The 14573-nt window shown below is 38.6% G+C and overlaps 1 protein-coding gene across 1 annotated transcript; it reads right to left on the bottom strand.

Moving 5' to 3' along the window:
• Positions 1 to 10748: 10748 nt before the first annotated feature.
• LOC119894906 lies at positions 10749 to 14054 on the bottom strand. The gene is made up of 2 exons (XM_038707618.1): positions 13356 to 14054; positions 10749 to 12552 (listed from the first exon to the last, which is right to left on the bottom strand). The coding sequence occupies exons 1-2, from the start codon at positions 13729 to 13731 to the stop codon at positions 12269 to 12271; spliced, it is 660 nt and encodes a 219-aa protein (XP_038563546.1). The 5' UTR covers positions 13732 to 14054; the 3' UTR covers positions 10749 to 12268.
• Positions 14055 to 14573: the final 519 nt, after the last annotated feature.

The raw sequence follows: 14573 nt of genomic DNA, 5'->3' as shown, positions 1-14573 counted from the left end.
GGTTGAGGAGTTATTCCTGGTTCATTTTGGATATTACTTTAGGTTTTTTTTCCTGGAAATAGGGGAAAATAGCTGGTAGAATGTATAAAGCTCCTCAGAAGTAAAGTAATTCTGTTCTTAGAATTAAGAATAAATGTCATATATAAATGTTCCTCAGTGTTAAGACTTCTCCCAATTATTTCAGAGCAATGCAGAGGTCTCCTTAGTCAGCTAGGAATGTCCAGCAGAGGTAGCAACTACATTTATATGTGATATGAACAACCTGGTCTCATGGGATATACGTACCTCTGACTACATTTTTGCAGCGCCACAGTTACGTACCCTCAGGTACATTTTGCCACAGTTTTGAGAAACAAATGTTCACTGGGGGTGCTAAAGAGAAGGACTGTACTGGAACACGACCATCACATTAGAGATGGGCTATAGTTGACTTGTTGATTTTTATTATTAAAAAAAACAACTCTACTTTTATACTTTTATATAAATATATTATTTTACAGTAGTGATCATGTGTATGTACTGTCACAGCCCAGCTCTTGGACTGTAACAAAAACAATAGACACGGGTAAACTAAATAACAAATTGATTTATTGATAAGAAAAATAAGCAAAATGAATGGTGTGGGGAGTGGATGGGGGAGCACGTGCTGCATGGATGTTGTGCTATAAAAACAAAGACAAGAAACCAAACACAAAATATCAAGCCTTGAGATGAGGAGGTCCAACCAAGACTGACTGCTGCTTTGGCTTATATGCATGGGGCACACCGGGCCCAGGTGTGTCCCATGCTGCTGATTACTCTGCCAATCAGGTCTGCAGCCCTGGAGACAGAAAGCATATGAGTAGCAGTATGAAAAGGGGGCCGTCACAGTACCTTAACCAAGCAAAATATGGACTTTTTTCACCGCAAAAAGGCCATAACAACTTGACCTTTGTAGTCAGCACATTGTGACAAACCACAGAAACACACCGACTGATTTATTTATCTACCTGGATAAGATTGGCAGGGTAAAATTTGAGGTTTAGGCCTTTTTAAGTTCTTGTGAACATATAAGATTCCCAGAGAACACTGAAGTCTGACGCCTGAACTACAGTCTCTCCCTTATCAGTCCAGCTGTTATCACCCTGACAGTGAGTGAGACAGAGGCAGGACAAGAGCTGGAAGGTCAGTCAACATACACTTGTGGTGACCTGCCTCACCTGTCCTGTTACCTGAATTAAGCCCCGTGAGAAATATCCTCCACACAGGACAAATTAAAATGTTGACCTGATGGTGGGTTAGGGCATCACCAAAGGCATTAGGATTCCTCTTCTGGGGACCTTGAATATCTGCAGCAAATTAGACAGCAATCCTGTCCAATCATTTGTTTTAGATTTTTCAGTCTGGACCACAGTACTGGCTCATCAGCAGACCAACAATACACAAACATTTAGAGGGCCTCCACAGATGACTTAAAATAGTTAAGTTTAGAAGTTTTATTTAATACACAATGGGAAGAATGTGCATCCACTTATATATGACTTTCAGCTTGCCACTACAAATGTTAAGACTTTCAGTCCAGTTTAGATTTTATAGAGCATAGACAGGCAGGCAGGAAGATATACAGACAGAACATAGTGTCTGTTTTGGCTGGATGTTTGGCAAATATTTGAACCTTTGTAAAATATATGATAGCCAACAGCAGAGTCAGGTTTTAGGACACACAGATCCAGAGGCTGTTGAGCAACGATGCCGTGTTGTTTGACACCAGTATTTCCCCAGCTACCCAACCTCTCTTTTTATGGTTTCTTTTATGCTGTGAGGATAAATCAGCAGGAGCTACAGAAAGGATAAAAAGGAAAAACTTAAATCATAAAACCTTCAGATGTTGAGTAGATCCTGGGTGTTTTTGAAGCTTTGAGCATCATCTCCCAGCTGGACTGGTAATATAATACTTTATGATAACATGTCTGGATGGGCACTGAGCTGTAGACTCTTACTCCTGTCCTGTGAGCTGGATATCAGTTACTTTTCACATTCTTCTCTCTGATAAAACAAGAGAAGACTCAAGCACTCCTGTTCAAATGGAAATCCCTTGGCCTTTTACTCTTACCTTATTCCTTTCAGTACCCCACCAGCCCCTTAAGCAAAGAAAGTTTATTTCACTATATATGAACTGTCAATATATTATATTGACTGATATGGTTAATAATAAATGGAATAAATACAATATTAATATATACAAAACTATTGAAAATATACAATATGTATTAATATATTACACTTTTCATATATTGAAAAATGTATGCAAATATATTTCTTAATGTCATTTTAAATTTAATAATAGACGTTATAATCTACACTCACCAGCCATTTTATTAGGCACACCTGTTCAATTGCTTGTAAACATAAATACAGCTAATCTACTGATCTGATCTACTAAGATTTTCACACACAACCATCTCTAGGGTTTACGGAGAATGGTCTGAAAAAGGCAGACTACTCTGGATGCAGCGTGTGGGAGAAGTAGATGAACAAAAATCAAGACAAGCAATCAAATACCATAGCGAAGAGGATAGCTAATTGCTGCATGCGGATTACTATTGGGGAAGATGTCGATCTTAGGAACGTTCTTAAAATCACAACGTAGTCGCTAGCCCCCGCGGGGTTGCTCTTTGCTCTGGTGAGCAGACAGGGAGAAAAGCGCTCTGCGAGCTCCAGCCCCCCCGAACCTGTACACAAGATAAGTAGTTGACGATGGATGGATGGATATATATATAACTGTATATACTATAAACTGTATATCCATAATTATGAAGAAAAATATTATACACACACATATATATGTACATTAACAGGTACAGTGATCCAGATCCAGTCTGCCCTTTAAAGGTCATTAGAAGTGACCCCTCTAGAGTTACTAAGAGGTTGTAAACAAAGTGCTGTTCCACACAGCCAGTGCAGGTCATGTTAGCAGCATCTGGCTTGTTACTAAAGAAACTAAAAGACTAATTATTCATTTTAGTAATGATGACAGTGATGTATAGTTCAACGTTTTTCAAACTTGGCACATATTCCAGTGTCTGTGCAGACATTATCTGTAAAAAGGAATATGTCTGTGTTGTTTTTTTTTTAAATAAATAAAGTAATGATTCAGTATTGTGGTTGAACAAATGTAATCACTGCACAAACTATCACTTACATTACATTATTTACATATATACAGAGTCATTACCTTGGCAATTTACCTGTACGCAGCATATTAGGTCTACTACAAAACTAGTCCACAACAATGCTAGCCTTGCTGTGTGATGCTGAACATGGGCACAGCAGTGCTTTGAGCTAACTACTAACCTCAACACGCTCACAATGACTATGCTAACATGCTGATGTTTACCAAGTATAATGTTGATGTTGAGAACCATCCTAGTTTAGTGTGTTAGCATGCTAACATTTGCAAGTACAGCTTGGCTAGTTAGAATGAATGAAATCATGTAAACCATTCCCATAAACATAACTGAAGGTGATCTACAAAATAAAACTTCACCAAAATAAATGTCATCTTACATTAGTTTTGCTGGTATTTGGTCATAAACTAAAACCTTGATGTGGTGAAAGGTTTAGGGATCACCAAAGTTGTGACAATTCATCCTGATGCGGACATGTCTGACTTTGAACCAAATCAGTTCATTACAATAGTTGAAGAGATATTCCCTTAAAAACCATAAATGTCAACCTCATTAGAGGTGATGGCAGGATTTATGGTCTGTGATTACTTTTTGTACAAAATGTTGTGGCAATTTATCTGGTAGATGTTAAGATATGTGAAAACTTTGATCAGCTTGTGGCATTAGAGGAAATGCTAGTAGATCACTAATGTCATTGGGAGTGAAATAAAACAATTAATTCGTGGCAAATTAATGCAATAGTCTTCTAGATATTTCAGTCGAAATCGTCATTCTTATAGAGCCACGCAAATAGTGTGACGGAAAGAAACATTAAAGGAAAGGGTTTTCATACAGACACACATACTGCAGATATATGTTTTGACAGTGAAATGTCCTTACAGTGGTTCATTGTTTGACTGAACAGTGCTTTGAACAGCTCTTTGCTTTACATCTTTGGGTAAACTCAGTAATCAGTGAAGTGATGACACACACATCATTTTTACTTTACAGCCTCACTACTGGCTGGTCTTGTCAATAAATCAATCATAGGATACATCTTCATGACAACATACCCACCTCATCGGGCTGAGGAAGAGGATGGACTCTTCAGGAACGTATTTGCATAAAGCGATTTACAAAACTCAGCTGCAGTGAAAAAAAAAAACCCAACACCACTGCAGTCAAGACAGAAAAAAGGGTATTACCGTTACCTGCTGCTAGATCCCTGTGGGTAAGCACAATGTCAGACTAATTCACACTGACAGCACGGCAGCCAGTTGAGCTTGTTCTTCTTCTGAACTTGTAAACACAGTGGTTCTGCAAATTAACCTCATTTACATCTTCAAGCTGTTGCGGTCGCTCGCTTCAGCCCACAGCTGGTCACAATCCCACCATATTTGTGTACTCTCTCTCTGCCACATTTAATGCTGTCATGTGCTGCATTTTTGTTGTATGACCAAACTATTACACATTCTGTTTGATAATGGATTTTTATTTATATAAGAGAAAATACAGACATTCTGGCAACACTGCAGTGGTAGCTAACATTATTTAAGAAGGAGCTGGGCTGTCAACCTGCAGTGACTCGAGCATCACAGAAAAAAATGTATGTTCGTACTTACCTCCAGTGGTGTTTAGCCATGCAGAGTTTGGCTTTTATTCAGCCAGGTTTTGAAGTGTCTGTCATTTCTGTCCCTACCACAAAACAATGGAAGTGATGTGTTTTCACTTTTAATGCCTGATTAGACATCTCTCTGAGAGTGGTGGTATTTTTTTTACCCCACTACATTTATTTAATTAAACAAAACTATAATTACAGGTTACTTTTCTGATTAAGATTGATCCAAACAATAGATTCAGTCCACAGTCCTTATTTCTACTACTAGTGCTGTATATAGATGTGCTTCATTAACATGTCCCTCAGCCTCCTTTGTTTTGTTGCATTATGTTAGGGTGCTACGTTTTAGTTTTGCAGATCTGTGTGTATTTTTGCTTGATTTTTTTTTTTGTACTTTTAATTGCTTGATTTTATTTAATTACAGCCCTGAAATTTTTTTATGGTTATTTACCCCAGTAAATCAGGTGTCACAGTGCTAACCGGTGTCCTATAACAGTAGGTTGCACACTGGCCTAGCACATTGTAGTTCTTGCAGCTCTATTTATTTATATTTATTACATTCTGTTGGCACAGTTGTTCTGTAGTCCCTGTGTTACTAAATTGTACAGCCCAGGTCTCTCTGGGTTAACATAGTATGCACATGTGGGTGTAGCATGCTAACCTGCTAACAAATGTAATTCTGGTAATTAATCATTATTAACATTGTTAATGAAGTAAAAAAATTTATTTAGTTTACTTTTTTAAATCGAGCTCATTTACTGGTTATCTTCCACTTTAATTGACCTTTTTTTTTTATTAGTGAGCAACCATCCATATCACCAGCTGTTCATGGGTCTAAACTGCCAAACAGGAAGTGAGAAAATCCAATGGGCCTCAGTAGAGGGAGCTATGGTGAGTGGAGTATAAAGCAGAGTTTTCATTGTTTCAGGGAATAGTGTTTTTAAGTTCCATAAACAACCTATATTGTTAAAATTTAGAATTATGATTAGAATGTGTTCTCATAGTTGGCTGATTACAAACTAACTTTGGTTTGCTGTAGATTGGAGAATCATAATACCAGTCTATCATCAGCACACTGAATATGAGGCTACAGCCAGCAGCTGGTTAGCTTAATGCAACACAAGCACTGGAAATTTGTCTCCAAGTGAACTTGTCTCTGGCACAGAACCTTCACAAAACCATAGCTTGTCATTTGTACACTTCTGTGTGGATTAAACGAATGAGCTGTAAGTGACTTTTTGATGTGCTGGTAGGCAGACCTTTTTATCATTCAGTATCAATCTTCTCATCCAACAAGTATTTGCCAAAATGTTTGGCCATTTGTAAAAACAATACTTTTGGTAAAATGTTAACTTTTGCGCAACAAAGACAAATGACTTCGCTTTCCTTGTAAATTAAACTGTACTTTTAGTGGAATAAGTGCAGTAACATATGTTCTGTAATGTTAGGATTGGCCCTCATTTCTAATAGACTCTAAAAGGAGTGAAGGTAAGGAAAGCAGAGATACAATGGTATAATGGAGGGTGGATGGTTGTTAAGCTATAAAGATAATGGAGATTGGAAATGTGGCATTTAACTGTTTAAATGTCCTCACATCTGCCACAAGATGGCGGCAGAGGTCTCTCTGGTAACAAGGTAGCACTGCAGGACTTTCATCCAGTCAACTGATGTTAAGGTCTGCAGGAGTCTTAGGCCTGAGGATATTAGACCACAGAGAGATATATCACTGACTCATTGTTACTGTGCTATTTCTTATTTAATGAAGCTGATGAACATATGGAGAGCGCATGTAGTCTTATTTCAAATCTATTTTTTGAGGTTTACAAACATTTTACGTATTTAACTATTATATAAGTCTCTGGTATGAAAAGCTGTCAATCACCTTTGCAGCCTGGACTGTTTTCCATCTCTGTGTTAAAGCTAGAGCTAGCTTCTCATAGATGCTACATTGTCTCTTTAACACACCGAGAAAACAGCACACATGTCCTCTCTGTTCCAGCAGCTAATTCTGACACAATCTGTCTCCTCCAGTCATTTACATCATCGAGACGGAGCCGCAGTGAAACGGCTGTATCCTCCATCTCTGCACTGATGGATGTCTGTCTGACAGGCTGTTGCCTGAGCAGCAGCAGCAGCAGTGCTGTGTGTTTGCTGTCTTGCGTGCAGGCACCAGTGAGCCTGTGAGGGACGGAGACATCTGTATATTCAAGTTTTCTACTCCTCCACAATGTGCTGCTCAGTGTGCATGGCAGGACATGGGGAGGTGCACGCTCGCCTGGCTGCGTGGCGAGCCGTGGCCGCCATCATTGTTGTGTGAGACTGTGAAATAAAGACGAATCAATAATCTGAAGATATACAGTGTGTGTGTATGTCTGTGTTTGTGTGTTCAGTGTAGAGGCCTATAGACTGTACTGTATGTGGTTTATTGTATCAGCCCTTAAACCTCTAAGCAAATGTCATCATTTCATGCTGATGCTCAGACATAGGATTATGTGAGAGGTACATTTTAGGTTTTAATGTATGATTTCTCTCATTAGTGAATGGTATGAGAAGTGACAACTATCTATGTATAAACACAGAGAAAAGAATGGGGATAACCACTTATTTATCAGCTAACAGGGCTTAGGTGGAGTCATAGGTAAAACTAAATTCAGTTATTTGGTTACTCCACGTGCACTGAACTCTTCTAAGTCTGCCCTGTGTTGGAGTAGATGCTGCTCACGTTTGGACATTTAAAGCGATGTGAACAGGTTCAAACAGGTCATAAACTATGACATACTTTTTGGGAATGAATATGTTTGCTCCAACCATAGCTGTGACAGCTGACATGGGATGGGAACCCTGTGAACTGCACTGGGTTTTTTGTTTTTGACTGTGTAAGGAATACTTTATTTCAATGATACATTTTGAAAAAGTGAATATTGGTTTGATTTCTGATTTCGTTCTTCAGTTGTTAAATGAAAAATATGGCTACTGAGATGAAGAAGAAGCAGAAAACTCAGACATATGGTTTAATCAAAACTGAATTTAGGACTGAAAATTGTGTGGAATGAATCAAAAGATTTCTGTGTGCCCAACTGAGGTGTGGTATCTTATCTATCTGGAAACAGCATCTTGTTAGCATTGATGAACAAGACTGATATATGTGAGTTAAATGAAATAGAAAATAAAACACAGTTTGTGTTATATTGTCATTTATTTATGACCTATGAAAGAAGTTATTCAGTAGAACTAAAACAATGTTGAAAGATGCTGAAAAAAAGAAGACTATAAAAGTTGCACTTATGAAAATGTATCTTCAGGATGCCTGGTCATTAAGAAACAAGACTAAGAGTCATGCTATCGCCTTTTGAGCTAAGTGCTGATATCTTCATGCTAACATGCTGACAGTGAGAAAGCTCACATGCTGGTGTTTTTTTAAAGGTATAACATTTACCATGTTAGCCATCTTAGTTAGAAAGTAATTAGCTGAACTTAGCTAATTAGCACTAAACACAAAGTACAGATAAGGCTGATGGGAAGGTAATTAGTTTGGTAATAAACCAAAGGATTGGACAAGTTGAAATTTTGACCTGAGGATGGCGCTAGATGAAAAGTTAAGGGATCACCAAAGTTGTTAGAATTCATCTTGAGGGGGACATGACTCTACAAACTTTCATGGCAGTACATCCAACAGTTGTTGCACCAAGGTGGTTGAACATTGCCACCCACAGAGCCACGCAGATAGCATAGCTAAAATGTGTTATACAAGCAGCTTTTACATTGTGTCTCCAAAACATCCTTCTTTTCTTTGCTTTAAAAACCATGTGAAGTACATGACACAGGACAACGATTGTTTTTTCTTTGGAACATGAATGTCACTGCTGGATGTCTTTGTTTAGGCCTATATGTGGTATTATGGTGTGCCATGTCATCCCATGTGGTATGGACCATTTCAATGGTATGAAACAAAATTAAACATGTAATTTATTCATTCCACAGTCAGTTCGATTTTAACTAAAATAAACTACACTTTAGCAACAGACAACATATATCTTTCCTTTGTAAGTGGACCATGAAGTGCAAAATAACAACAAGTGCATAGCGTATAGTCATCTGCTGATCACGTTACTGCTGAAAATGCGCACACACCCACATGAAGTTGTGGTCTGTAAACACACACACACACACACTTTCAGCCATTCTCTGTGGCTGAGTTTATGTGTTTTCAAGCCTCATTTGCAACATTTGAGAAGCTTGTCTTTTGTTTTGTTTTTCTGAGTGTGAGATTCCCGGAGGCCAGTTACTCAGACACAGTCAGCAAATTCTGGTAACATGTACAAGCATGATGTTTATTTTACTCATTAGAAATCAAAGTCGTCTTTGTGCACAGCCAGGGTTGGATTCCCAGGCTGCAGAGAGGTCTTTTTGAGCTCAGCGTAGCGTTTGCAAGCTGTGTTTGAATCACAGGGATTTCAAAACAGCTGGGAAGCTCTAAAACCCTCACGCACAATGCTGCAGAGAGACACCACAGCAGAGCCGAGGGAGAGGCTTTATCATGTGGGAAAGTGTTAATCAAGGAGAAGCAGGTTATTTCATTCTGTAATGCTGTAAACAGTTGGCATTTACTTTTTGACTGCAGTTCATTTATTGGGTGCTGTTTGCTATTTGTCCTTTGAAATGTTTCTTAAAAAGGCAAGAACACAATTGTTTTGATTGTTTGTTTCTTTTACACGTTGACATGAAGACACCACCTCTTGCACAATTATTCCTGTGTGAAATAACAAAAGGCTCATGCTGCGTTCATGTCATGTGGGAATAACTGAGGAAATTACTTCTTGGTAAAAGTCAAAGAAGTGGAAGTGTTCATATTTGAAACACTTTGAAGCTTTAACGACACTGTGATTGCACTTGCCTGCAGATTTTGGCTTCCCCTCATAAGCTTTTTCACATGTGCATTTTGTTATGGCGTTTGTGTTTCACAGAAAGCCAAACATAGAAATGTAAACCACAAATGGCACATCCAGCAAGTTGAACGCTCTCATGCTATTTTTTTTATGTCAGCAAAAAAATGACCGCGGGCATTAAGTTCTGTCTGTTTATTTAAAGGTGACTGTGGGCCTATCATTTGGTGCTTTCCTTGTTAGTGACACCAGGATTCAGGAAGACAATTTTTTTTCAGTTCTAATGACCCAAAAGCTCAGCTGAATGGCATTTTCAACCTTTAAATTATTACTTAACCATATGCCATGAATGCAGCATCATTGCTATGTATTTTGGTAAAATTCAAACACTTTACTTATATACATATAATTTACAAGCAGTAAATTAACAATTGTTTGTAATGTATTTGTAAGCAGATACAAGTATTTTTTTTATCAGCATCTGCAACTGAATGATTGATTATGCAGTATAACATAGTTGCAATCATATTTAATGACATATGCTTAGGAAGATGAGCATTCTTGCTGTGTAATAAAACATTTATTATCTGTGTATATAGATAAACAAACCAGTCACAGGCAGCTAAAATAAGTGTTAATCTTCTTCCCGGTCTTTCAGCTGCATCTGGTGGCCTTCATTCAGTTTGTTCAGTTGCCATGGACAGTGAAGAAATGTTCATAAAGTTAGAAGTAATAACAATATTCAGTTCTAATAAATAAAAGTACCATACAATCAGTAAACATAATAAATCAATACAATATATGTTCATATTTAGATTAAATATGAACATATAATGTGTTCAATCATTCATTCATTACTCAGTATTTATACAAAACTTAAAATGTCCCTATATCTTCTTACAAGTACATTATTTTGTATTAACTGCTTACATACTGCCTAAAATAAAGGGTTACAAATAGGTTATAATTCTGACAGTAAAATGTTGATTGTGCTGACATAAGTGATAATATCATTGTCTTGTAGTCCTGCTTTGACTGGAGCGCCTTCTGTAACGTCACACTTCACTTTTACTTGTATTCAGTTTAAGCACTCAAGACATTATAATGGGCAGCACAGTTGCATATTGTTCAGGGGATTGTTTTTTGCTCTACTGGTAACATAAGTAACATACAGTACCTCCCACGTAACATGTGGATGTTTAGTTCAATACTGAACGTGTTTGATCCCTCCAGCGTGGTCTACTGATTTGTTTACAATAATCCAAGACCTAAAGCAGGCCTAGTCCTCACAGCTTTGATCATACATGCATGGCTTTTAAAGCCCTGACAGCAGTCATTCCCATATCGAATATAGTCTGGGAAAAAATGAAATCATCTTAATATCATCTGAGATCGTTCTTATGTCAATATCATATTGTAAAGTTTGTTTAAATATTTTTGGCAGGATAAGGCAACATTCACCATGACAGCAGACAATTCTTATGGTCTAACGTACTTTATTCAAACGATGATACATCGAGATGCTAAACCAGCACGACCTACTCAGCTTCATCACTTGAAGATTAATATTAGATATTGTAGAAACACAAAAATAAATGGACTACTTTGTTACTAATAGTTTTATTTCAGACATTTTCTGACAGGAAAATCAATTCATCTTTTGATTCATGACATTTTCCCAGTAATTACATTGTTTACAATGAACAAATGTTTGTGTTGCCACATTTGGGAGCGGGATTCAAATGCAATTGTCTATCAGAAATGTCTTTTTCAGCTTTAGAATAAGACAGTCTCACTGAAGTAAAGTATCAGCTTAGTTTTTGACAGTAGAATGTAATAGTCTAATGAACTAAAAAACAATGAGTGACATGAAATAGATGAAACTGATAAAAATAAATAATTATAGATATGAAATATATCCACTGACATATATATCTGTAAAACATTTAAAGTGGTTTAATGTGTCAAAAAGTTAGATTAATCTATTTTACAGTTTACAAATAACACCAAATATACTGTTTTACACAGATAATCTACTTTTCTGAGACCTATCATTCATTATGTTAATTATATCTGAAAATGGGACCTGACCCATGTGTGCACCTTTGACTTTATGTCTATGTGAGAACTACATGCAGTGCATAGTTTTTGGAAGGCTTTTTAATTTGAAAAATAAACTGCAAAACTCAAATGACTTTACAAGCAGGAAAAAAATGTTGCAAACGGCTACACACCACACGTTAATGAGTACTAATTCAATCCTCATGCCAATGTTTATTTGATGCCGAGGAGAAGAGATGAGCAATAGAAATGCTCGGAGAGATGCGAATTGTGCCAAAAGTGCTGGCGCATATAACAAAAGCTACAGAATGTCTGACAACAGCTTTATAACACAGTTAGTCATGGCTAACCAGAAAGCATGTAATCCATTTATAACAGCTATTGCAAAGAGGACTTTTATTTTGAAAATGCACTTTACAATGTATTTAAAGATCAGTCAGTGTAAGACCTCCTAGTTTGATGTGACTTGAAGAAATTAACTTATTTTATGGCGTCCCTCTATATGTGCAGCTCTAACGTGGCAGTCTTGGAGATGTAATAAATGTTTTATACAGTGGTGTTCATGCAAAATGTTCAGTGCTCAGAGTCTGGTAGATGATGGGCGCTGATACGACAGGCAGCCAGCGGTGGTCAGGGCTGAGCTCCGTGCTTTGTTCCCGGATCGCGGGGTTAATGGTTTTCCATACTGGGTGGTGAGGGAGGAGCAGAGCAGGTTTTTCAGGCATTCTGTGTTGGAAAATTAGGATGCAGCCTCTGTTGTCAGAGCCGGGGAGCTGTCTGCCACTTTCCCAGCAGCCCTTGGGCCGGTGACAGGGAGATGGATGATATCTGCAGCCTGGCCGCACTGCTCCCCCAGTGCACACAAACACACAAAGTCTGTGTCTAGTTCTCTCTCACACACACACACACACAAATAAAGCAAACAAAAACACACCTACACACAGACTCTATTTCCTCCCTTTCTTACCCTCTCCTCTGACACACACACTCAGAATGTATGAGTATTTGTGTAATACACCTCTCTCTTTGTTGCCTTTGGCAACAAAACCAATATCAAGGGGAATGAAAACCTCACAAGTGAAAACAATGAAAATGTTTTGAGGGGAAACTGCAGGATTCCTTCCTTGTTTGCTTACATGGATTAAACCATTAAATTTCTAAATAACCAAACGCAGGACATATTCAACAAAGACCTTTATTGAAATCACTCTATATACAATATGAAAAGTAGACATTGTAACATCTACAAATATTCCATTCTTTGTTAAGAAAATACAAGAAAAAGATATTCCATTAATTTTGAAAACACCCACCAAGTCAAATGCTTTATGTACAGAAAAAAAAACTGCATGTTCCTAGATATTTATTACTACTATAACTCATCTAGCATATCTCAGAGAGTAATAGTCATTTTAATTAAAGAAAACACACACTTCCTGTGCTGAACTGTAGATACGGCTTTGGGAGGGAGGCTGGACTCGAACCTGATAATATGTGCGCATGCATTACAGCAGTATAAAGTGTATGTGTGGGGTGCTAAGTCCTTCAAAGATATCCATCCTTTCCTTCCACCCCTTTGTCCTCCTCCTTCTTCACCTCCCTCTCTCTCTCTCCTCTCTTTCTCCCACCTGTTCTCATTGTCCTTACCTGCTATCCCACTCTCCGCCACGCTGCTGATGTTCCCGCAGTCGGGATCGAATCCAGCGGCCATGTCACCTGAGCAACAGCCGCTGCATACAAATGAGGCGCTGACGGGAGGGAGGGCTTGACTCTGCACCAGGAGGAAACGCCCCCTTGACTTCACTCCAATCCCCCCACCTTTCTTCTTCCTCTTCCTCCTCATCACTCTGGAAGAACAGAGAGAATGGGCGGGCTGTAAAAGGCAAAGGATTGTAAAAAAAAACAAGGAGAGGAAAAGGGACAAATAAGGGGAGAGTGGTGCTGGAGCAGAGGAGACAAGAGGGGGAGGTGGGGAGAAAAGGAGGACAAGGGCTGGTAGGGAGCGGGCTGTTAAGGGAAGCATCCATCACTGTTTTAAGTGACTGCAGTGGGATGGAGCTGAGTAAAAGGTCGTCTGGTCTCTTTCTGTGCACAGCGGGCACCTGGGCAGAGCTGAGCAGCTTCCAAATGACTCCAGGCTAATTATCTCGCGGAGGCCGTCTGTTACAGCAGTCTGACACTTTTACTCACTCACTCTACTACTGCAAGTGTGCAAGCAAAACATGGCAGTCATACACCCAAACGCTGTCCTCCACTCTTGTCTGCTTCAAAAATGGATCACACAGAAAAAGACCAGAAAGTGAGGTTTTTGTTGTTGTGTTGCAAATGCAAGTCTTATTTAATTGGTCTTACCTTTGAGCTCGGAGACAGACAGAAAGACAATTGCCAGGGCTCCTAGAGAAGAAGAGATATTGATAGCAATTTAGAATAAGTGTGGGAAAATACAGGACGGTGTCCGTGTCTCCTGCCTTTACAAGGATGGGGAAACTTGGAAACGAGAGGAAAATGTAGCAGACTTATTTTTCAGACTATCTCTGAAACATCAGCTCTTTTGTGGTGGAACATCACAGACAAAATCAGAGTAAACACACTGTGATTAGCCAAGTGTCCACCTGCCCGGGGGCTGAGCGGATGCACTTGAGGAAACACTAGGAATGTGTGGCCATGACCTGTTTGAGGGACACAAAGCAAACCACCAGAATGTGACTAGGCTAGCCAAACATGTGTGTGTGTGTGTGTGTGTGTGTGTGTGTGTGTGTGTGTGTGTGTGTGTCTGTTAGAATTACAGTGAGAAGTTTTACTTTAAATAACTGACTATATTGCTAATGCAGCATCGGTGTACAAAAACAAGAGCCACAGAGAAGC

Source organism: Micropterus salmoides, unplaced genomic scaffold (assembly GCF_014851395.1).
Source record: "Micropterus salmoides isolate LMB-PRFRI ecotype aquatic unplaced genomic scaffold, ASM1485139v1 Ms_hic_scaffold_9, whole genome shotgun sequence".
NCBI lineage: Eukaryota > Metazoa > Chordata > Actinopteri > Centrarchiformes > Centrarchidae > Micropterus > Micropterus salmoides.
This window is presented reverse-complemented; position numbering and strand designations above follow the sequence as displayed.

Bases quoted from the DNA above. Each gene is read 5' to 3' on its own strand.
- LOC119894906 (XM_038707618.1), bottom strand. From the start codon at position 13,731: ATGCTTCCCTTAACAGCCCGCTCCCTACCAGCCCTTGTCCTCCTTTTC. The intron at 12,553-13,355 runs GTAAGGACAATG...CTGGGGGAGCAG, and splicing joins GGCGGAGAGTGGGATAGCAG to TGCGGCCAGGCTGCAGATAT.